At 64.1% G+C, this 20211-nt stretch overlaps 4 protein-coding genes across 6 annotated transcripts; 1 reads left to right on the top strand and 3 right to left on the bottom strand.

Moving 5' to 3' along the window:
• The first annotated feature begins 113 nt into the window (after nt 1–113).
• On the top strand, nt 114–2830 carry MSS51 (MSS51 mitochondrial translational activator). The gene is made up of 6 exons (XM_003210782.5): nt 114–408; nt 614–769; nt 979–1103; nt 1288–1851; nt 2223–2316; nt 2414–2830. Exons 1-6 carry the CDS (start codon nt 230–232, stop codon nt 2622–2624), a joined length of 1329 nt encoding a protein of 442 aa, XP_003210830.2. The 5' UTR covers nt 114–229; the 3' UTR covers nt 2625–2830.
• On the bottom strand, nt 2831–8296 carry LOC100544881 (cytoplasmic phosphatidylinositol transfer protein 1-like). Of its 2 annotated transcripts, none has more exons than XM_085237647.1 (10): nt 7262–8296; nt 6317–6476; nt 6012–6160; nt 5105–5193; nt 4977–4984; nt 4813–4884; nt 4604–4699; nt 4376–4531; nt 4248–4311; nt 2831–3638 (listed from the first exon to the last, which is right to left on the bottom strand). In XM_085237647.1, the coding sequence occupies exons 2-10, from the start codon at nt 6362–6364 to the stop codon at nt 3373–3375; spliced, it is 948 nt and encodes a 315-aa protein (XP_085093773.1). In that variant the 5' UTR covers nt 6365–6476; nt 7262–8296; the 3' UTR covers nt 2831–3372. The 2 variants fall into 2 exon arrangements, with proteins under 2 accessions (XP_085093773.1, XP_085093772.1); XM_085237646.1 differs by having other exon boundaries at nt 6317–6396; nt 7262–8294.
• A 1000-nt stretch (nt 8297–9296) lies between these two features.
• Nucleotides 9297–10686, bottom strand: LOC104913348 (myeloid-associated differentiation marker homolog). Its single transcript, XM_010719340.4, has one exon. The coding sequence runs from the start codon at nt 10324–10326 to the stop codon at nt 9460–9462; it is 867 nt and encodes a 288-aa protein (XP_010717642.1). The 5' UTR covers nt 10327–10686; the 3' UTR covers nt 9297–9459.
• Nucleotides 10687–10828: 142 nt separating this feature from the next.
• SEPTIN12 (septin 12) lies at nt 10829–19256 on the bottom strand. Of its 2 annotated transcripts, XM_085237637.1 has the most exons (11): nt 19038–19251; nt 16540–17391; nt 12849–13022; nt 12445–12573; nt 12238–12319; nt 12021–12158; nt 11823–11940; nt 11646–11741; nt 11475–11571; nt 11272–11323; nt 10829–11155 (listed from the first exon to the last, which is right to left on the bottom strand). In XM_085237637.1, the coding sequence occupies exons 1-11, from the start codon at nt 19090–19092 to the stop codon at nt 11005–11007; spliced, it is 1944 nt and encodes a 647-aa protein (XP_085093763.1). In that variant the 5' UTR covers nt 19093–19251; the 3' UTR covers nt 10829–11004. The 2 variants fall into 2 exon arrangements, with proteins under 2 accessions (XP_085093763.1, XP_085093764.1); XM_085237638.1 differs by lacking the exon at nt 11272–11323 and having other exon boundaries at nt 19038–19256.
• Nucleotides 19257–20211: the final 955 nt, after the last annotated feature.

Here is a 20211-nt window from a genome sequence, read left to right as displayed (position 1 = left end):
TGGCCCCCTTCCCTGGGAGGCGCTGACCAGAATAGCTTCGCTATCAGATGCCCGCAGGGAAGCCTGGCCTTCTTGGGGCTGACATTTGAGCTCAGCCCTCCCTTGGCAGGAGCAGGACGTTTGTGCGTCCGCCCCGGTCACCACCCTGCTTCCAGGGACGGGCGCTGGGACACCCGCAGGGTCTCCTTGGGGAGCTGAGCAACCCCAGAGCCCCGTGTGCTGCAGCAGCATGGCCCAGCGGGGCCGAGGTGCAGCCCGCAAAGCCTCCAAGAAGTCTGCAAAGGAGCCAGCAGCGGCTCGGGCTCCTGACATGGACTCTCTGGGCTTCCAGGCCATGGACAGCAACGTGCCCGGGCTTTCCAACGTCATCCTGCAGAAGCTCAACATGAAGAGCTATGAGGACTACAAGTGAGTGGGAGCAGCCAGGGTGATCTGTGTGGGTAACACACCCCCTATGTCCCCCCCCAGCCCCAGCTCCCCTCAGAGCAAAGTGACACGCAGGGCTCCTTGTCCCCATCCAGCCTGAAATCTTGCAGGCTTAGAGGGAGGACTCCCGCCTGGCTGAGATGGGACAGATCCTGCTCACCTCCTGATGTGTCTGAGCTCCCTTCAGGTCTGCCATGGATGGGAGAAAGAAGGGCAGTGACTTCGGCATCCGGACTTACTTTGACATGTTCCAGAAGATGGAGGACACCTTCAAGTTCTGCGCTGAGTGCAAGAAGCTCCCTGATGCCCTCCCTGATCCCAGAAGTCTCCGGCGATGCAAAAGGTATGGAGGAAGCAGTGCAATAGTATGGGGCTGGATGTGCCCTGGCTCCCAAAAGGGCAAGTTTAGCCCAGGAACCAGGCTGAGGCTGGTGGTGCCAGACCCATTGCAGGCTCACTTGCCCCCAGTGGCAATGCAGACATTACAGGGTGGCTCAGTGGGCGTGATCCTGGCCACCTCCAAAGCTGGGCATGCTGCCTCTCTCCTCCCAGATGCCAAAATGTGTACTACTGCAGCGTGGCATGCCAGCGTGCCAACTGGCCTGTGCACAAAAAGTTCTGCAAGAAGCTGAAACTGGTGGCCTTGGACCGGCTGGTGGAGTGGCTCATCTTCACAGGTGGGTCAGGGGATGCTGCTCCCACTCCATGCATTCCCCACAGCCTACCCCCTAGTGTGTGAGGTCCCTCCTCCTGGCTTTAGTCACCCCAAGCTGGCTCTGCCACTATATCCTGCAGCCATGGTGGGGACAGACTGCCTCGTCCTGCAGGGCCACCACTGAGATGCCACTTTTCTGCCCCCAGGTGACATTCCCTTCCCCACGGAGACCTGGACAAAACCCGCTGGGGATGTGGCAGGCTGGGAGGACTGGTTCTCCATGCAGGAGCAGCTGGAGGAGAAGCTGGATGCTGTCCTGGCTGGGCGCTACATGAGCCTCCTCTGGGCCAATGCAGGCAAGCCACGACCAGAGGAGGGAGAGCTGCGTGAGTCTGTCCGGCGCCTCGTCACTGACTTCCACTCACGGCCACTCACCATCGGCCTGGGGCTGCGTCTGTTTGGCATCGATCCCCTTGCCAAGCCTCTCACCATTCACGTGGTGGGGGCATCCCACGTTGAGACCCTCAACACCCGGGTGACGGACTATGATGAGCTGGCACGGATGTTCCCGGGCCAGCAGGGCATGGAGGTGGTGATGGTAGGGGTTGATGTGGTAGATGGGCCCATCATGAGGCCCCCCTTGGCCACGTCGGGACCCCCGGGAAGGATCTATCTCAGTAGCTACAAGGGTCTGTACCACGACTTCTGGGAAGACCAAGTGGAGACCAAGCTGGCGGCCCGCCCTGACCTGGTGGTGGGCTTCCATCCAGGTGAGTGCCCAGGGTGCAGAGGCTGCTGAGGACTTCAGGAGGTGCCCAGGGCTTGCCATGGCTGTGCACTGAGCCACGATGGGCCACCACTCACGGTGGGTGACACTCTGAGGTTCAGGCACCAGCAGCACCCACAGGGGTCCCTGTGTTTGGGCTCTGTATCTCGGTTCTGTGGCTCAGCCCAGGACCTGGAGTCTGGCAGGAAACAGGACCTTTCCTTGCTAAGGGTGCTCAGTCCTTCCGACCAGCAGCACTGCAGCAAGATGGGGTCTGTGACACGGAGTCAGGCCATGCTTCATTCTGTGCCAGCTGGGCTCTGTGGGGTGAGGAGTACGAGCTGTGTGCCTAACTCACTGGTTGCATCCCTGCAGGTTTCCATGCCTGCCATGACCTTATGGCAGGCTGGCTGCCCACACTGCTGCTTCTGCGGGACTACTGCCTGCCCACTCTCTTCACTGTCTACAGGTGAGTCTCTCAGCGTGCCCCTAGCTGGCTGCGGGGATGTCCTTATGGAGAACACCCCAGTTGAGCAGTCAAGAGTCCTCTTTTTCTCTCTTTGCAGTGAGCAGGAGCTGAAGTCCTCACTGCAGATCCTGGTGGAGCTGGAGACGTGCGTCACAGGTTATGCTGCCAACCCCTTTGCCTCACTGCGGCCTGAGCAGGTCTATTCCAGCCCCAACAAGGCACCTGTGTACTGCAGCTCTCACTATATCACCCTGCTGGGGCCAGCCACCTCTCTCAGGGAGCTGGATGGTGATAGCGATGACGACTAGCAGGGAAGGGAGCTGTTTCTATCCGTGCAGCTGGAGGCATCGGTGAGCTGACCCAGCTCAATCCTCTCTGTCCTGTCCCACAAACCCCAATCTCACTGCTGCCTTTCCCAGCCCAGCTGAAGTGTCCAGTGTGTGCCATGTGTGGGGACAGCACAAGCACAGCTCTGCTCTGCAGGGCCCAATAAATCACCACCAGGAGCCAGCCACCATGTCTCCAGCTTTATTTCCGAAAAGGCCAATGTTTTCCCAAAGAAAACAGAGGTCTGAGCTTGCCCTGGCACCCCTCACACTGACACAGCTTTCAGCTGCAGGGCCTGGGGTTGCCCATGGCATCCCACGGGGAACCCCAGGAGGTGGCACTGGGCTGTCACCGTCACTCCCATGCCCACCCTCCTGTGCCCAGTGCCTACCTTGCAGGTGCTGCTTGTGCATCACTCCCCAAGCGCCGCACTACTCAGGCTCAAGGGGCTGCACCAGGTGCCAGGATGCCACCATGGCCTGATGCTGCGAGTGTCCCCTCCCAGTGAGCCAGCAGGTCCAGCACAGCAATGGTGACAGTGTCCCACCTGGGCGCCCACAGTGGCTCAGAGGTACTGGCAAGCCCACAAGGCTCCCACGTGCCCTGATGGCAGGTCCCCCCCCTTGGGGTCAGCATCTGTCGGAGGGGATGAGGTGGGTGGCAGGGCTGGCATGGAGGAGAGGACAGTCTGGCTGGGGAGGTGGCAAGGTGCAGCAGCATGGTGCAGCATCACTCTGCACTGGCACGTTCCCGCAGCGCAGGCAGCGTCAGGGTCTCCGGCGCTGACTTCTTGCGGGGCCGAGCTTTGGGGGGGGCGAGGAAGTCGGGGGCGTCGTCGCTGAGAGGGGTGGAGGGGGCACTGGCGGGGGCCGAGTGAGTGGCTGTGGGCTGCCCCACCTCGCTGACCGAAATGGTGGGGGCCACCAGGCCGATGATCTCGTTGGTGGCCTCCTGCGTCTCCCGCTCGTACCGCCGCACCTCCTCCATCGTCATGCCTGCCGAGCACACAGGGGCTCACAGCCACCTCTGGCAACCCCAGCGTCCCCCAGTCCCTTGAGGTGCCAGCCCTGGGTACAGCGTCCCCGCTGAGCTGCACACAGGGAAGGTGACACGGGCTGGGGCAGAGGGGCAAACAGGAACAGGAGGGTGGCAGCAGGATTCCATGGGGAGGGGATAAACAGACAGATAGTGCAGGCAGGGGATGCTGAGCCATGTAGGGGGTACAGAGGGACTTCATGTGCATGGGGACCACTGGTGTGTGCCAGGGTGGCAACCCACGGGGATGTACAGGTAGAGGAATAGGGGTATTGGCTCCCTAGCTTTGGGTTGTGGCCACTTGCAGGCATGTATTGAAGGCACAAACCTTCCCAGGGACCTGTCTGGAAGGCAGAGAGCTGTACCGGCCCCAGTGGTGACCTCAATGGTGACTGTTTTGGATTGTCTGGCCACAGTGCTGCTTTGGCCAAGCCTTGCCCAGCGCAGTTCCGGGCGTGCAGTGAAGCAGGCAGTGAGCTGGAGCAGGGGCACGGGGGTATGGGGCACCAGCGGGGTTGGTGGCTTTGGGAGTCCCGTGTGCAGGGGCCAGGGGAATCGCAGGGACTCACCGCACCACTCATCCACCCAGGTGAAGGCTTGCCGGTGCCCTATCAGCAGGATGTCCCGGATCACCTGTGACAGTGGCCCTCAGTACCCCATGCCTGTGTGGCCCCCACCGTGCCCTCGGCCACCTCACCTTGTGCACAAACTGTTCCACCCGTGTCTGCAGCCCCCACACCTCGAACTTGACGGTCACCAGCTTGTAGGAACACATGATGGGTTTGGTGTGCTGGCGCCAGCCCTCCCGCAGCGGCCCCCGGCCCGTCTTGGCCGAGCTGAAGAACCGGGGGTCCTAGGGTACAGAGCGGGGCTGTGAGCCCGGCAGGGAGGGACCCCAAGCAGGGCACCCCCAGAACCCCGTTACCTCCAGGCTACGGTAGTAGCGCTCGGGGATCTCGTCAAAGGCGATGTCCAGGAAGGAGACCTCGTGGTCACCCAGGATTTTATCGCCGTGGAAGATCTGGGATGGGGACGGGGGGTGAGAGGGGATGGCAGCAATCACATGTGTTCCCTGCAATGAGTTTGACGGGTCTCAGGGAAGGACACATGAGGGATGTGGGCAGTGCCACTCACGTTCTCGCTATCCCCGCAGTTGTCCTCATACTTGGTCTCAATGTAGATGGAGAACTTGGGCAGGAAGGAGCACTGTAGGGAGAACAGCCAGGAGCTGGTCCCTGAGCCCTGAGGACACCCACCCCAAGGGAAAGGGACCAGGTCTCCCCATGCCAATCCCTTACTGTGTACTCTGCAGGGACACCGGCAGCACAGAGCAGCATTGGGGGGGAGAAAAAGAGAAGTGAGTCTGTGCCGGGACCCTGTGGTGCCAGGCTGTGTCGAGTGCCCCATCCTCACAACCGGGACTCACCAGTGATGGTGTAGGGGTAGTAGTTCCAGGCCTTCTCCGTGATGTAGAAGATGCGGGGAGTCACTGCCCGTGCCCAGCTGGGCAGCTTGCTGTGGGGGAAGGCAGCACGGGGTGGGTGCTGCCAGCAGGGCAGGGTGCAGCCCAGGAGCATGGCACAGCCCGATGCCCCCCAGCCCTGCCCGCCAAGCACAGCTCCTGGACCCCTCATCCCTTCTCCGGGAGTCCCATCACCTCAGAACCCCCATCCTTGCCCCAGGTCCACCCCATCTCCCCACAGCCCGATGCTCACGATGCCCCAGTCCCCACCCTGGGCTCTCACGGTGTGGGCTGCCTCCCTCCCAGCAGTGGGGAGCCGGGTGGTGTTTTTTTGATTAATTTTCTGGTGTTATAAATAACATCCCCGAGCGGAGAATCGTGAGTGCCGTGGCTAAAAATATCCTGTCTAACGCCAGTGGCTCCCTACTGGGGGAGCAGCCGGAGTGCTCTTGGCCACGCGCCGCAGCTGGCGGCGGGGACACGGGGACAGCAGCACTGTGTGCCAGCAGCCACCCCATGGCACCTGGGGCTGAATGCAGAGACATGGGGACACCCCTGGATCACTGCTGAGCCCTGCACTGGGAGACGGTGCTGTCCTTAGGAGATGGGTGCACATCCCAGAGATGGGTGCAGCCCCTGGAAGATGGGGGTACTGCAGGAGATGGGTGCAGCCTCCAGGAGATGAGCGCATCCCTGCAGCCCCCGAAGTTGGGTGCATCTCTCCAGAGGTGGCTGCAGCCTGGGTGATGGTATCCCCCGCAGATTTGGGGAGCAGGGATGGGGGCATGCACGATGAGCTCACAGCACAGCAACGTCTCCCAGCATTTGGGCAGGTTGGGACCCCCATCCCTCCCCACGCTGTACGCCTCACCTGGAGAGGTGGACACGCTTCTCGGTGAACTGCCCAGGGCCGTGCACGGGGTCCTCGTGGGGTTCGTTCCGCACCACCTCCACACCCTCACCCTTCTCACTCTCCTGGTGGCTGTGCTTGCTGATGGTGTACAGCTGCCCCACGCGGTACTGCGGTGGGCGAGAGGGGACGCTGAGCCCCAAAGGCACCGGGCACGGGGATGAGGTGTGCCAGGGGGTCCCAGGCTCGCACCCCAAAGTGAGAATTCTGTACCCAAAAGCTCAGTGCTCGCCCCGAAAGGGTGGCACGGGACCCCCGCTGCTCACCTCCTCGGTGGTGAGTGGCATGCAGATGCGGTACTCCTTGACCAGCATGGTGGCGGGGTCACACGTGGGCACAGCTCATCCTGGGGGGACACGGTGCGTGGTGACAGCGGGGTGCCGGGCTGGATGCTCACGTTGGTGCCGGTGATTTCATGCGGCGTTGCTATGGCAGTGCCGTGAGGTCACCGGTACGAGGAGCTGCCCGGTTGTACCCCTGGTTGGGGACACCCCGATACCTCGCAGCGTGCCTTAACCCCTTCCTTGCCATGCAGACACTGGTGCAGCTGGCTTAAAGCACACCCCCAAACAGCACCACCCATTGGGGTGCTGCGTTCCCATCCAGCGATGGGTGGCATCACACTTGCGGGTGCCAGTGGAGACAGATCCCAAACACCCCAGTTCTGCTCCACCCACAGCCGTGTCCCCACGAGGTCGGGGTTCCGTGTGGGTCCCTTTCCGGGGTGACACTGGTCCCGGGTGGGGCACCGCCGGGCTGTCCCGCTCCCCCCAGCCCCATGGAGTACTCCATCCGCAGGGAACACGGCGGGGACAAGGTGAGGACACAGCCCCACGCTGTGACTCCGAGCAGACTCAGACCTGCCCCTCCGGGAGAGGCGGATGGGGTTGCCCGGGCGCGACTGGTCCGGTCGGGGACACCGGGGAACACAGGGACATCCCGGGGGCTTCCAGCTGATGGGGAAGAAGCCGCCCCTCACCCTCGCGGGCTGACAGAGCAACAGCGACAGAGGTGGCCGTGGCGTGTGGCACAGCCGGGTGACAGCGGGACAGCCCGGGGACCACCGCGCTGCCTCCCGCCGCTAACCGGGACGGGGGGTCCGGGGGCTCCATCGCCCCTTCCCCGCCACCCGCCCCGCGCATCTCCCGAGCAGCGCCCGCCGCCTCCGGGGCCGTGAGTGGGGGTCCCCGCCCCGGCCCCGCCGCACTCACCCGGGTCCTCGCCGGTCCCGTTCCCCGCTGCCCGCTCCCCGCCGTGTCCCGGCCGCCCCGGGCCGTGCGCAGGAGCTGCCGCCTCCCGCACCGCCGTTCCGGCGCACACCGACCCCTAGGGGGAGGAATCCGCCGCGCACCGGCACCGCTCCGCCACTGCACCGGCACCGGGAAGCCCCATAGCACGGCGCAGCACGGCACCGGTGTGCCCTATAGCGCGGCACTGGGGCTCCCCATAGCGTGGCATTAATGCTCCCCATAACGTGGCATTAATGCTCCCCATACTATGGCACCAGTTCATCCCACCGTGTGGCACCGGTGCTCCCCATAGCATGGCACAGAATGATGCCAGCTCTCCTCATACCATAGCACCAGTTTATCCCACAGTATGACACCAGTCCTACCCATAGAATGGCACTAGGGCTCCCCACGGCATGAAACCAGTGCTCCTCATGGAATGGCATTCCCCATAGAATGTACCAGTCCTCCCCATAGCATGGCACCAGTCCTCCCCATAGAATGGCAACGGGGCTCCCTGTAGCATGGCACTGGGGCTCCTCGTGGCACAGCATTGGTATTCCCCATTACACGGCACCAATTCATCCCATAGCGTAGCATCAGTCCTCCCCATAGCATGGCATTGGTGCTCCCCACAGCATGACACCAGTGCTCCTCATGGAATGGCGTTGGTGCTCCCCATAGCATAGCACCAGTTCATCCCATAGCATGGCACCAGCACCCCCTATAGCACTGGGGCTCCCCATAGCATTGCATTGGTGCTCCCCATAGCATGACATCAGTGCTCCTCATGGCATGCCACCAGTTCATCCCATAGCATAGCATCAGTCCTCCACGTAGGATGGCATTGGTGCTCCCCACAGGATGGCACTGGGGCTCCCCATAGCACAGCACAGCAGAACACTGGTAAGCCCCAAGCCAACATCATCTGCTGCCAGTGCTCTGTGTGCCCACGAGGGCTCAGCAGCTCCTGGTAGCACCACATGCCCTGTGCTATGACATGTCTCCAGTGCCTCCCAGTGCCCACCCCCCTGCCCAGCCCCTACCTGCACTCCAGCCTCACCGTAGCTGATGTGCCACCACCACAAAGCACTGCAGCTCCTCACCAGCACAGCCGCCACGTGCTGCCGTGCCTTTCCTCCACGAATTTCAATCAACTCCAACCCTAAAAATAGCTCTGCTCGGTGCTGGGCAGGGCTGCGCTGGGGTGTGCGGCTTTTCCTTTATTTGCTCAAAAAATTTCTGCCTTGGGAGGCTGTGAGAGGCTCCAGTGGCCCAGCACGGCCCTGCTGGGAGGAGGAGGGGAAGGTCAAGCAGTGCTGTCCCCACAAGAGGACAGCCACCGTGGTGACATGGCCGTGGGATGGGAGGTGATGCGGACAAGGTGCTGGAGCGATGGTGGTGGCACTGGGGAAGGAGCAGGTGGAGCACAGCCTGCAGACGGGTGCTGATGGCAGTGCAGAGCCTGGGGATGCAGAATGTGGGGGCACAGCATGGCTTGGAGACAGCGGGGGGACACCCCGGGTGCCCAGCCCATATCCAGAAGCGCAGCGGTGGGTGCCCTCCCTGCTCTGCATCCTTCTTCCCAGAGTGCCATCGTGCTGTGCCACTCCCAGTGGGACCATAGGGACGTGGGTGGCACTGTGTGTGTCCACAGGCAGGGAACGCCCTGGTTCCACCGCCACGGAGTAACACATGCATGGCCACTGCGGCCAGCGTGCCCTGAGCAATGGGGCTCCCAGCCCGGTGACAGCACAGAGCTGTGCCAGCGCTTAGGGATCTGGCCCCCCCAGCAGCTGCATTCCTCCCAAACCCGTTCCACAGGACCCAGTGCAGGTGCCAAGTAAAGGCAGCCAGCTTGGGTTTTTCCTGATTGTGCCCCGCTGACCTGCAGCGGGTGGGACAGAGGGAGAACCCGGTGTCCCCCTGACTCTGCCCAGCCACCCAGGGCTGCTGTGGGGCAGCACCCCATCACCCCCACCCACAGCCAGAGGGGAAGAAAGCAGAGAGGCAGAAAAAAGTGAAAAATGACCCGATTTAATCCCCAAGCCCCCCCTGGCCCCCGGAGCACCCAGCACCCCATACCGCTGGTGGGATGGAGCTTTCCGAGGCATCGGCCTCTTCCTCAGCTCTGCATCCCCTGGCCCCATGCGGCACCGCAACCCATCACCCTCCAGCCCTTAGGAAGGGGCCCTGATGAAGACCATTTTGGTGGAGTAGACGAGGTCCACTAGGTAGGCGAGGAAGTTGAAGATGGTGAGGAAGGTGACGCCGAGGCTCTTGTCCCACCAGCAGTTCGTACCGCAGTTGTTGGGCCGGCTGCGGCCGTTGAAGTTGTACAGCGGCCATATGATGACAGCAGTGAGGTACATCAGCAGGGCCAGAGCATTGTAGGCCACCAGCACCTTCTCCAGCGGGCAGGGCATGTAGCTGAGGCAGCGGCCGATGGTTAAGAGGATGATGAGGAGCGTGATGATGAAGCAGATGGAATAGACGGCCACACACCACTGCAAGCCGGCATAAGAATCGTAGGAATTCAGTAGGGAGAAGATGAGGCAGGCGATGTAAGCCTCGAACACCTTCAGCAAGCCGGGCACGGTGGAGAGGAAACTGCTGATGTCCCCCGGGCGGGCACGGGTCAGCCCCACCTCGAGGGCGTAGGCCAGGAAGCAAAGGCAGGACATGGCGGTGGCGGCCGCCTGGCGTGCACAGCGGGCACCCGTACAGGGGCTGGAGATGAAGGTGGACGGGAACACCACGGAGCTGGTAAACACCAGCAGGGCTGCCAGCATGGCGAAGGCGGCCGTCAGGTCGTCCCAGGAGACGGGCAGCTTGGAAGACAGCTCCAGCAGCTCCAGCAGCAGCACCAACAGCGTGATGGCGAAGCAGAAGCACCAGCTGAACATGCACCACGTCCCGTAGGACCCTCCGAAGTTACCGGTGGAGGCCACAAGGCTGAAGGAGAGGCAGGACAGCAGGACGGCAAAAAGCCGTGCGATGCCCACCCAGGAGGTGACGGCCCTCCAGTTCACCGACACCACCGCCATGGCTGCGCCGTGCCTGTAGGGCTGCCGGGACTCAGGGTGGGGCACCGGGCCCCCCGGCCCCACTGCTGCCACCAGCACCGCACAGCCGGCTGTGGGTGGATCATTAACACGGGGCTGAGCCGTGCAATCGAGCCGGGGGGGCCGGGCGCTGGCAGCCAGCCCGTGCCCTGCCCTGGGGCGGGGGCACAACGCGGCCTCCTGCCTTCCCCAACAGCTCCCGGCAGACCCCACGCCGTGCCAGGTGTGAGCGACGGACTGGGGGGTCAGGAATGACCACCCCCCAACCCCCCTGGCACTCCTCCACCCCCCCCCCACCGCCCATCAGGAGGTGCCCATCAGGGAGCGGCTGGGTGTAGCCCCGCACCTCTGGGTGCCACTTCCTGGTGCGGCCGCAGCCGATAAGCGGCTCAAAGTCCGGGTGCCAGCGGGGCGGTGGCAGGGAACCCTGCTGCCACCTGTGGGGCTGTCAGCACAGAGGGTGGCACTGCGGGACGGCGGATGCTGAAGGTTCCGTTTTCACCTTTAATGTGGAGCGGGCTCCGGGCGTCTCAGCAGAGCTCGGGGACACCCAGGGAGCCCCCTCTGTTCGTTCTCGTGGGCTGGGGGGGCTGCGAGCTGAGGTGGCACAGTCACTGCGGGGTGGGGGCCGGGTGCTGCTATGGGGTCGGGCCCCAGGGCTCAGAGGTTGCTCTCGTCCCCGTCCTCATCCCTGCCCGGCAGCCCGTTGTTGGAGCTCGGCGCCGGCCGGTTGCTCTCGTTCAGCCGCCGCACGCGGTAGCTCTCGTAATGCACGTTGTGGGTGATGTCCTTGAGGTCCTGCAGGTGGGACCTGCCCGGGGAGGAAGGCATCGTGTTACTCTCATGCACCCCCTGCAGCTTTGGGGTGCTCAGAGCCAGCCCCCCCACCCCGGGGTGCTCTGTGGTGTGAGCCCGACCCCGGCTCACCGGATGAGCAGGTCCCGCAGCATGGGGAACTCACAGTGTGCCGGGTTCTCCACTGCAAGGCAAGGCAGAGAGCTGTGGGGTCGGCTCTGTGCCACGGGGACAGCACCCACCATGCAGGGGTGCACCCTTGGGCGCTGTTTCCTGTGAGGTGCCCTGGTGGCAGCCCGGTCCCGTTCCTTCGGGACGCCGTGGGCTGCTCTTACCTTCGATGATGCCCCACTTGGTCTTGCGGCCCAGCACCCGTTTGCTGTTCACCTGGTGCTCCTGGTCCGCCCCCACCACGGCGAATGGGATCTTCTCCTTCGGGATCCAGGGAACAAGGTCACCCCAGGGTGCTCCCACGCTCCTCCCAGCGCCAGCATCCCAACACTCACCCGGATCCTATCATTGAGCAACCGGTCATCAGGGTCCTCATCGAAATCCTCCTGCGGGTACACGCTGATGGCGTGGGCCTTCAGGTCCCGCTGGATCTGCGGGACACAGGGTGTGAGAGGCTGCCAGACCACAGCAGGGGGGCAGGAGGGCCAGGAACCCCCTGTGCCTCCCCTCACCCGCTGCTTGAACTCCTCCCGCTCCTCCAGTGTGAGCGTGTCGGCCTTGGCAATCACTGGCACCACGTTGACGATCTTGCTCAGCCTCCGCATGAACTCCAGGTCGAGGGGACGCAGCCTGGTTGAGGGGGGGACAGCTGTCACCCTGCCACCCCTTGGCAGCACCCATGGGTGCGAGGTCACCACCGTGGCACTCACCAGTGGCCTGTGGGGGGGATGAAGTACACGCAGCCGTGCACCCGGCTGTCTGGGATTTTCCTCTTGCGGGTGATGAGGATCTCCTCACGCAGGTACCGCTCGTACTGCTCGTTGATGTACTTGATGATGGGGTCCCAGCTGGGGACAGGGGATGGATCAGAGCAGCCCCGTTGGGGTTTAGCCTCTCCCAGATGCCACCACAGTGACTGTTTCCTACCAGTTCTCGTTGTTGATCTGGTCCCCAAATCCCGGCGTGTCCGTCACCGTCAGCTTCATCTTCACACCCTTCTCCTCGATGACTGTGGGGCCAGTGGGATCCGTGCATTAAGGAGAAGCAGGAGACCGAGGTGGGGGTCCCTCCCATCTCACTCACCCCCCATCCCCTCCTTCTCCCGTGGCTTTGTGGACACATTGGTGACCTTACCATGGGTGACCGATTGCAGCTGCACCGTCTTTGGGATGCGCTCCTCCTGGCCAGGCTGCGAGGCTTTGCGGCTCACCTTGGACTTGAAGAGGGTGTTCACCATGGTGGACTTCCCCAGCCCGCTCTGCCCTGTGAGGACATGGACAGCTCCACGTTGTCCCCTCCCATGCGTTTATAACCCCCCACCATAGCTCTGCTTGGGAGCACCCCAATCCTGCAGGACGAAGCTGGGACACATCGCCCAATTCCTGGTGTGCAGGGAGCACAGCCACACCACCGCGCTGTGAGATCCGTCCTTCTTCAGTCTATTGTTGCTTCAGTCTCCCCCCAAAGCCTGAGTTCCCCAACTCTCTCCCCACACGGTGGCATCAGATTCCCAGCAGCCAAACCCTGCAGGCGCTCACCGACAACCATGATGTTGAATTCAAAGCCCATCTTCATGGTCTTCACCTTCATCTGCTCGAGCACGGCCTCGATCCCCACATACCCAAACAGCTCATGCACCCCACAGTCAGGGGGCAACTCTTGAGGCACGGCCGCCGACTCCATGCTGCGCTCCTGGGGCTCCAGGTTGCTCCCTGCGCAGGATGAATACAGGGTGAGCAGGACACCCCAAAACCAGTCCCTAGCACGCTACCCTTCCCAGGAGGACAGCCAGATGCCTTCGGTGCTGCTCACCCTGCTGCCGTTGCCCCAGCAGCAGCCACGCCGGTGGGCACGCAGCCCCGACACATTCCTGGCAGCCGGCGAGGTGAAGCACGGCAACGGGACATGCCACCTCCTGGCACCATGGGGACGAGGGTGTCCCTTAGTGGCATCAATGGGGGCTCTGCCAACATCCTGGTGCCCACAGCCACCTGTGCCCTCCACCGTGCCCCCCGCAGCTCCACAAGCGGTGGTGTCACCAGCACTGCCTCCCCAGTGAACACCTCGCCGCACAGCCCTGGTGCACACAGGGGGCTCTGGGCATGGCCCACGATGTGTCACTCCACATCACTCCCAGCACTGTGGCAGCACTGCGGTGCTGGTGCTGACAGAGTGCTGTGTAGCTGGCCCTGAGAAGGTGACGGTGGGTGACAGTAGCGGTGCCATCGCAAGGCCATCGGGTGACTAGCAGCCTGGCAACCACGAGGCATGCAGCTGAGACCCCCGCCCCAGCCTTTGTGTGGCGGCTGAGGGCCCCCAGAGCTGTCGTTCCCCTCCTCCTCCCCCTCCTCCTTCTCTCCTGGCACAGCCATTGTTTGGGTCCTACCTCCGTGATGCGCTGTCCCCACTCCCACACAGCCTCCTGGGGATGAGGGGACCCCGGCTGTCCCCGGTCCCTGTCACTGCAGCACTGCAACCTGGTCCCAACCCTATTGGGCTCAAATACAGGCTGCAGCCCGGCTGCTCCCGCACATGCCCAGCATGGCAATAACCCAGCCTCCCCGCCGCCCCTCCTCTCCCACCCATGCACTGAGTTCGCCCATTCTACACTCAGCCCCAAGCCCCGCCAGCAGCAATGGGAACCTCAGCACAGTGACACCCTTTCCTCCAAGCGTCCCCCCACCACCCCAGCACCCATCGCATGGGTGTCCCGGCTGCACAGCTCCAGGCCTCCAAAGGGCAATGGGAGCACGCGCTGTCACCCACCTGGCATTGGGGGTTCAGGCACCGGGGACCCCCACACCCAGCACTGCCCACCCCGATGCCGCAGTGCCCTACGGCGCCTGCGTCCCCCGGCCCACGCTGCAGCCTCCCTGCATGGCACATATGTGCCAGCCCATTTCTTGGCACCAGAAAGGCTCGGGCGGCAGCTTGCCGGCACAGCCATGTGCCATGTGGCCTGGAGATGAGGGACACGCAGCACCTGGCCTGAAGATGCTGGGAGGTGGATGGAGCGGACGTGCTCCTCACTGCAGAAATGGCATCTCAGAGTGGGGACCCGGGCATCCCGTGCCCACCGGTGGGTGCCAGACCACAACTAGAGCTGGGGACAGCAGCAGCTAGGATGGGATGCCCTGGTGACACCACCCCAGAGTGCTCCCAGGGGGGAGATGTTCCCTTCCAAACCTGACACAGCCCAGCAGGAGCAAGGCTCTGGCCGCCCACAGCACCCTCCCGCTCAGCTGGGGCTTTCCTCGGAAATGTCAAAACACCAGGACTTCCTGGTGACAGCAGTGACACCCACCCAGCCGGGGGGGGAGGGGCTGGTGGCAGGGCACTGCCTGCAGGCCCCTATCCTGTCCTGCCCACCACTCAGCACAGCACCCAACCCCTCATGCACCCACCACAGAGTCACGGTCACCAGGACAGATCCGGAACCGAGTAACAGAGCTACTGCTGCGTCACCCCACTGTCCCCCCCACGGCCACCACAGAGTGCCACCCGCTCACAGTCCAGCTCTGCGCATCCCCTTTCCTTCTCCGCTCCCCAAACCCACCCCGAGCAGCAGACCCCCCACCTGCCCCTCACACCTCCTCACTGCTGGGTTGCGAGGTGCCCACGTTCTTCCAGGGTGGCACCCACACCAGGCTCCCAGCACGGCCGTCACCTCCCACCCTGTGCTGCGCTGTGCCGAGCCGTGCCGATGGCAAAGCCAAGCAGACACAAACATTATCCCTTCATGTGGCCCCGGATAATGGCTCCCTGCAGACAGACCTGTTCCGGGCTAATTGAGGAGGGTTTATTTTCCAGGCTGGGACGGGTAAACCCGGGTTCGTGGTCTCCCAGCATGGTTTAATTACTGATGCGGCGTTAATCGGCATGTTGGCCGGGAAGTCTGTAATAAGCTCAGGGGGTGGAGGTGGGCAGGAGGGGATGGGAAAGGAGCGCACATCGCCAGGAGTGCGGCCCCGTGACCCAGAAGCTCCGCTGCACAGATGGAAGGAAATGGGGTGGGGGTCCCCAGCCCATGGAAGAGCCTGCAGTGGCCGTGCCGCAGTGGCGGTGCCACCCACAACCCAAAGAGACAGAAGTGACAGTTGTCCCCATAGCCAGAGTCACAAGCAGAGCCACAAGCAGAAGCAGAAGTGAGAGCGCAGGGCCCTGTTGTGGCGATGGGGACTGAAATCCTGCAGTGACAGCGAGCAGCCCCACACCACGCACCACGGGACCTGCACACCCACCCTGCCCTTCGCCCCGCGCCCTCGGCCACCCCTACCTCGCTGCACCACGAGCCGGTCACCGCTCACCGGCCGAGTAACTCCTGGGGTGCAGGCAGGAGGAGGCTGCAGCCCACAGCCCCTCCTCCGCTCCTCCTCCTCCTCCTCCTCACCCCGGGGCGCTGCGTGGGCGCTGGGTGGAAGTGAAACGGGGCGGCCGTGGAGCGAAGCTCGGCGCTTCCTGAAAAGAGGAGCGCGCCCGGGAGCGCACCGTCCCCGTCCCGGCGCCCGCACGCTGCCCTCCGGCTCACGCCCACTCCGTGACCCATCCCATCCCGTCCCCAGCACCCAAACCACTGTCCCCAACGTGTCCCCCAGCGCGGGTGCAGCCGGGCCGGCTCGGCCACGGGCATTGCTGCCGCATGATTCACGCAGCCCCGAGCGGAGGGATGGATGGAGGGATGGTGGGATGGATGCCTTTGCGCGCGTCAGTACTTAGAGCCGCGGCGACGGCGGCATGCGAGACACCTGAGAGAGACAGCAGTGCTCCCCAGGCACACAGACAGCGCTCCCCAGGACACAAACAGGCGGCCACCGTGGCGTCCGGCCCTGAGCACGGCACTGCCCTGGGGATTCGTGGGGACGCGGCTGAGCCTGGTGCCTAGGGGCCCTGTGCTGTGGCCAGGCTCCCCAGGGCAAGGGGATGGAGGGGACACGGGGCACTGCCGGGCTGCGTGGTGGTTCTTGAGCAGGGCACGGTGCCACTCACTGCCACCAACAGCCGCACATTCAAGTGCTACCTGGAACACGTGGCCATCACACATCTCCACTGTCATGAATGCAGCAACCAGGATGGGAACAACGTGGGGATGGGAGCAACAGCTTAGGGATCCTGAGAGGCTTTGACTACTGTGACCACATCCCCACCAACACGTCCCCAGCACCAGCGGTGGTGGCACGAGGTGGCAATGTCACACCCGGAGAAAGGACAGAGGGGACGAGCGAGTCCTACCGTGCTCCGGTGTCACCGTGGCACAGCATCCATCTGCAGCCTGGCCGAGCCCTCGTGGCATCACCAAGCAGGTCCCCATGGTGGGGCCGGTGCTGCCGATGTTCCTCAGTGCCAATGGGGCGCCCGGCCCCAGCACCACCCCCCCGAGGAAGGCAGGCTGGGAGCTCACCTGCACCGTCTGTGGCTGTGACACCAACTTGAAGGGTGCAGCTGGGGGGAGCAGCCCGTCACCAGGGCCGGTGGCTGCAGTGACAGCCAGGGGGGTCGGGCGAGCCAGGCGGGGGCTGGCACTGAGGCTGACCCTGAGCTGTGTGCGGGGCAGCCCTGGGGCCATCTCACCACCTGAGGAGGAGGAGGAAGGCAGGCGGCTGTGGGGCAGGGCAGCTGGGCTGTGGGCACCCCATGGCTGTGTGGGGTGTGGGGCTGGCAGGGGGATGCCTGGCTCCTCGGCGATGTGCAGGTCCAGTGCTGGCAGTGAGCTGTGCCCGGCGGCCACATGCAGGGAACATTCTGCTTCCACTGGGAAGACGCAGCCGTGCGATGGCACTTTCTTCAAGCAGGGGTCGGCAGCCAGGGAGGCTGCAGGAGGCTGAGGGGCTGCGGGGCTCTCCAGGCTGGAGCTGGAGCTGCGCAGGCTCTCACCGTCGCTGCCCGGCCCCGTGTGGCTCTGGAAGGAGGCGATGCTGCCAGGAGCCCTGCCAGCACGGTGCTGGCCCCGCAGCAATGGGCTGTGTGGTGCAGGGCCGGGCTGCAGAACCCGGTGGCTCTCGGTGGCACTCGCAGGCAGCGGGGACGCAATGGGGGATCCGGGAGCATCACCTGCATCCTCTGCCTCAAACGACTTCTTGAGGGCTGGGGAGAGACAGAGAGGTGTGAGGGCAGCACTGGGGCTTGGTGGCACTGCAGCTTTGGGTGCTCCTCCTGTGCACCAGGTGCCAAAGGGCCGTCTGTGAGCCCAGCCCAGATGGGAAACCAGATCGGTGCTGCCGGCCCCTCGGCTTTGTTCCCCAGCACTTATCTGTGGGTTGGTGCCGTGGCTCCTGGCTCCCCGCACCGCACAGTGCCCGCTTTATTCCCCTGTAAGGGATCCGGCCCCACGTAACCAGATCCCTGCCCAAGCTGCTGCTCTCCCCCCGCATTCAGCACAGCTCAGCACAGGATCCCTGCCCTATTCCGGTGCGTTAACCCTGAAGCCTACTGATGGCACAGCCATCAGATGGCACTCCCATCCTACAGCGGTACTGCCCCTGCCAGGAGGGCTCTGACTCTCCACCACAAGCAGGCAGATGCATACGAGGGGGGTCAGGGCCCATGCAGTGTCCTGGGGGCTGAAAGTTCCTCGTGCTCCCCCCGCCCACTCGCAGCCCTTTGGGCACCATTGGGGCACTCCACCACCCTGGAGGCTGCTCTCCTCCGGCTGCAGTGCCGCGGTGGGTCTGCATGGAGGGACCGTACAAAACTCTCCCCCCCCCCCCCCCACCATTAACCCCTCCCACGGGCAGGAAGCGGCAATGCGACCCCCCGGGAGCTGCGCTCCTGCCAGATCCGCCCCAGCGGCTCCGTTTGGTGCCGGCTCCCCACGGAGAGCGCCGGGAGCTGAAGCTCCCACGGAGCCCCCCCACCCCCCCGCCGCGCTGCCGTGTGTGCGGCACGAGGCCCCGTCAGCAGCGGGTGATGGGAATGGGCACGGGGCGCGATGGGGATAAGGGAGAATTGGGGACCTGGAGTGATGGGCACAGGGGATGATAAGGACCCAGGGGTGAATGGAGACCCGGGGGATGATGGAGACCCGGGGGACAAAGGGGATCCGGTGCAATGAGGCCGGGCTGGGGCTCGGTGCCCCGTCCCCTCCCCAGGTCACCGTCCCGTGCCCGGGGCTGGGCACAGGGGTCAGGGGTCGGGGCGGCGGTGATGCTAATAACAGCTCTGGGCCGGCAGGTATGTTCCACCCCGGGGCTGCCGGGGAGGGCGGTGGAGAGGGACAAGGGGTTCTGCCCCCTCCCCTTCCTCGCGTTTCTTCCACCGCTGCACCCCGTGCCCCCCCCGGTAGGTGCTGCATTCCTCCCGCCGAGGGCAGCAGCCGCCCCAGGTCGGATTTCTCCGCCCGCTCCTCCCTGAGCTGCCCCTTCCCGACCCCGGCGAGCGGCGGAGTGGGGGGGGGCGGGGAGTTGGGGCCGAAAGGAAGATTAAAAAGGGGGAAAAAGAAAGACAAACACACACCCCCAAAAAAGCCAAGTCCCGCTGTTGCCGGACCCCCCCTCCCCCCAACGCTGCCCGGCCCCGTTCGGTTGCATAGAGTGGGAGAGCCCACGCGGGTCTCGGGATGCACGCGTGGGGCGGTGCAGAGACACGCATGGACCATACGGACCACACAGACCATCCACGCACGTACGTACACACATAGATACACGCGGAGGTACACGCGGGGGGAGCCTTTCACGCACCCACGGGGAAACGCGGCCGCGGGTGGGGCTCGGGGGGGGGGGTCCCGACCTCACCTTCGAAGTCGCTGAGGATCCCGTCCAGGTGCTCCTTCACCGAGAGCCGGGCCATGGGAGGGGGGTGGACGCGGGGCCGCCCCGCATGGGAACCGCAAGACGGAGCGGAGCCGGAGCGGAGCAGCGGATCGGGCCGGGACGGCGGCGGCTGCCCCGGGTTGTGCGGGAGAGGAGCGAGAGGAGGAGGAGGAGGAGGTGAAAGAGCGGGAGGAGGAGGGGAGGGCTGCAGGGGGCGGGGGCGGCGGGGGGAGGTACTGCCCGCATCCCGCCCCGGCCGGATCCCCCCACCCGTATCCCACAGGCGTGGCATCGCCGGGTTCCGGGGGGTCCCGTCCTCTCCGGTCCCATCGCGATGCTGCGGCCCTTTCCCCCCCTGAAAGCCACGGGCAGAGCTGGGAATCCCCTCCCCGGCCCCACGGAGGGCAGCAAAGGGGTCTCCGACCCGCCCTCCCCCAATCCGGGGCTGCTCCCAGCACCCACCCAACCCGGCCCTGTTGGCTGCGGGAGGGGGGGAATGTGAGGACTTTCTGTACTCGCAGTGATTTCCTGCTTAGAAGAGAAAAGTGTGAATTTCAGGCTATGCATTTAGGGCTGGGGTTTGCTGGGCGTTTGGGTTCCCATGGCGCTGCATCCTGGAGCATCTTTGCCCTTGTCCTTGTCCCAGAGCATCCTTGTCCTGCATCCAGGAGCACCCATGGGGACGAGCCAACCAATCCAACTCTCCCACACTGAGCAGGGAGCAGAGAGCAGCGTTCCAAGACAACTCCTGCAGCCCTCAGTGAGTTTTGGAGCCACGATTGTTCCACAAAGCCATAAACCTCTGATGGGGAAATGCGTTCATCTATCAGGAACGACATTTGGGGCTCTCCAAAGGCACAGAGGTGGGCTGGGACCCAACACTGGGGGCTGCTGATACGGCCCCACAGTCACCCCAAGGGGGATTCGGGGAGCACTGGAACACAGAGATCTCTGCAGCACCGCTGGAGAAAGTCCTTAGCATTCAGCATCCCTGTCGGGAGGGATCCCAGAAAGGTCTGGAGGCATTTCAGGGGCCTCACAGAGGGCTTGGGAGCACTTGAGACCACGCAGGGCCCTTCAGAGGAAGGCTTGGAGTGCTTTCGAGCTGCTGCAGGATATTTCTTTCGGTGCGTTTTCAGCTACTTCAAGGAGTTTC

The sequence above is a fragment of the Meleagris gallopavo genome, chromosome 16 (genome assembly GCF_905368555.1).
Source record: "Meleagris gallopavo chromosome 16, MGAL_WU_HG_1.1, whole genome shotgun sequence".
Taxonomy (NCBI): domain Eukaryota; kingdom Metazoa; phylum Chordata; class Aves; order Galliformes; family Phasianidae; genus Meleagris; species Meleagris gallopavo.
The sequence above is the reverse complement of the archived record's forward strand: the minus strand, read 5'-3'. Positions and strand labels throughout refer to the sequence as shown.

Bases quoted from the DNA above. Each gene is read 5' to 3' on its own strand.
- LOC100544881 (XM_085237647.1), bottom strand. From the start codon at position 6,364: ATGCTGGTCAAGGAGTACCGCATCTGCATGCCACTCACCACCGAGGAG. The intron at 4,312-4,375 runs GTGAGGTGGCCG...CCACTGTCACAG, and splicing joins TGGAACAGTTTGTGCACAAG to GTGATCCGGGACATCCTGCT. The intron at 3,639-4,247 runs GTGAGTCCCTGC...TGTGCTCGGCAG, and splicing joins CTGGGTGGATGAGTGGTGCG to GCATGACGATGGAGGAGGTG.
- SEPTIN12 (XM_085237637.1), bottom strand. From the start codon at position 19,092: ATGGCCCGGCTCTCGGTGAAGGAGCACCTGGACGGGATCCTCAGCGAC. The intron at 11,941-12,020 runs GTGAGTGCCACG...CCCCTCAACCAG, and splicing joins ATCCCCCCCACAGGCCACTG to GCTGCGTCCCCTCGACCTGG. The intron at 11,324-11,474 runs GTAAGAGCAGCC...CTTGCCTTGCAG, and splicing joins CAAGTGGGGCATCATCGAAG to TGGAGAACCCGGCACACTGT.
- LOC104913348 (XM_010719340.4), bottom strand. From the start codon at position 10,326: ATGGCGGTGGTGTCGGTGAACTGGAGGGCCGTCACCTCCTGGGTGGGC.
- MSS51 (XM_003210782.5), top strand. From the start codon at position 230: ATGGCCCAGCGGGGCCGAGGTGCAGCCCGCAAAGCCTCCAAGAAGTCT. The intron at 409-613 runs GTGAGTGGGAGC...AGCTCCCTTCAG, and splicing joins AAGAGCTATGAGGACTACAA to GTCTGCCATGGATGGGAGAA. The intron at 770-978 runs GTATGGAGGAAG...CTCTCCTCCCAG, and splicing joins AGTCTCCGGCGATGCAAAAG to ATGCCAAAATGTGTACTACT.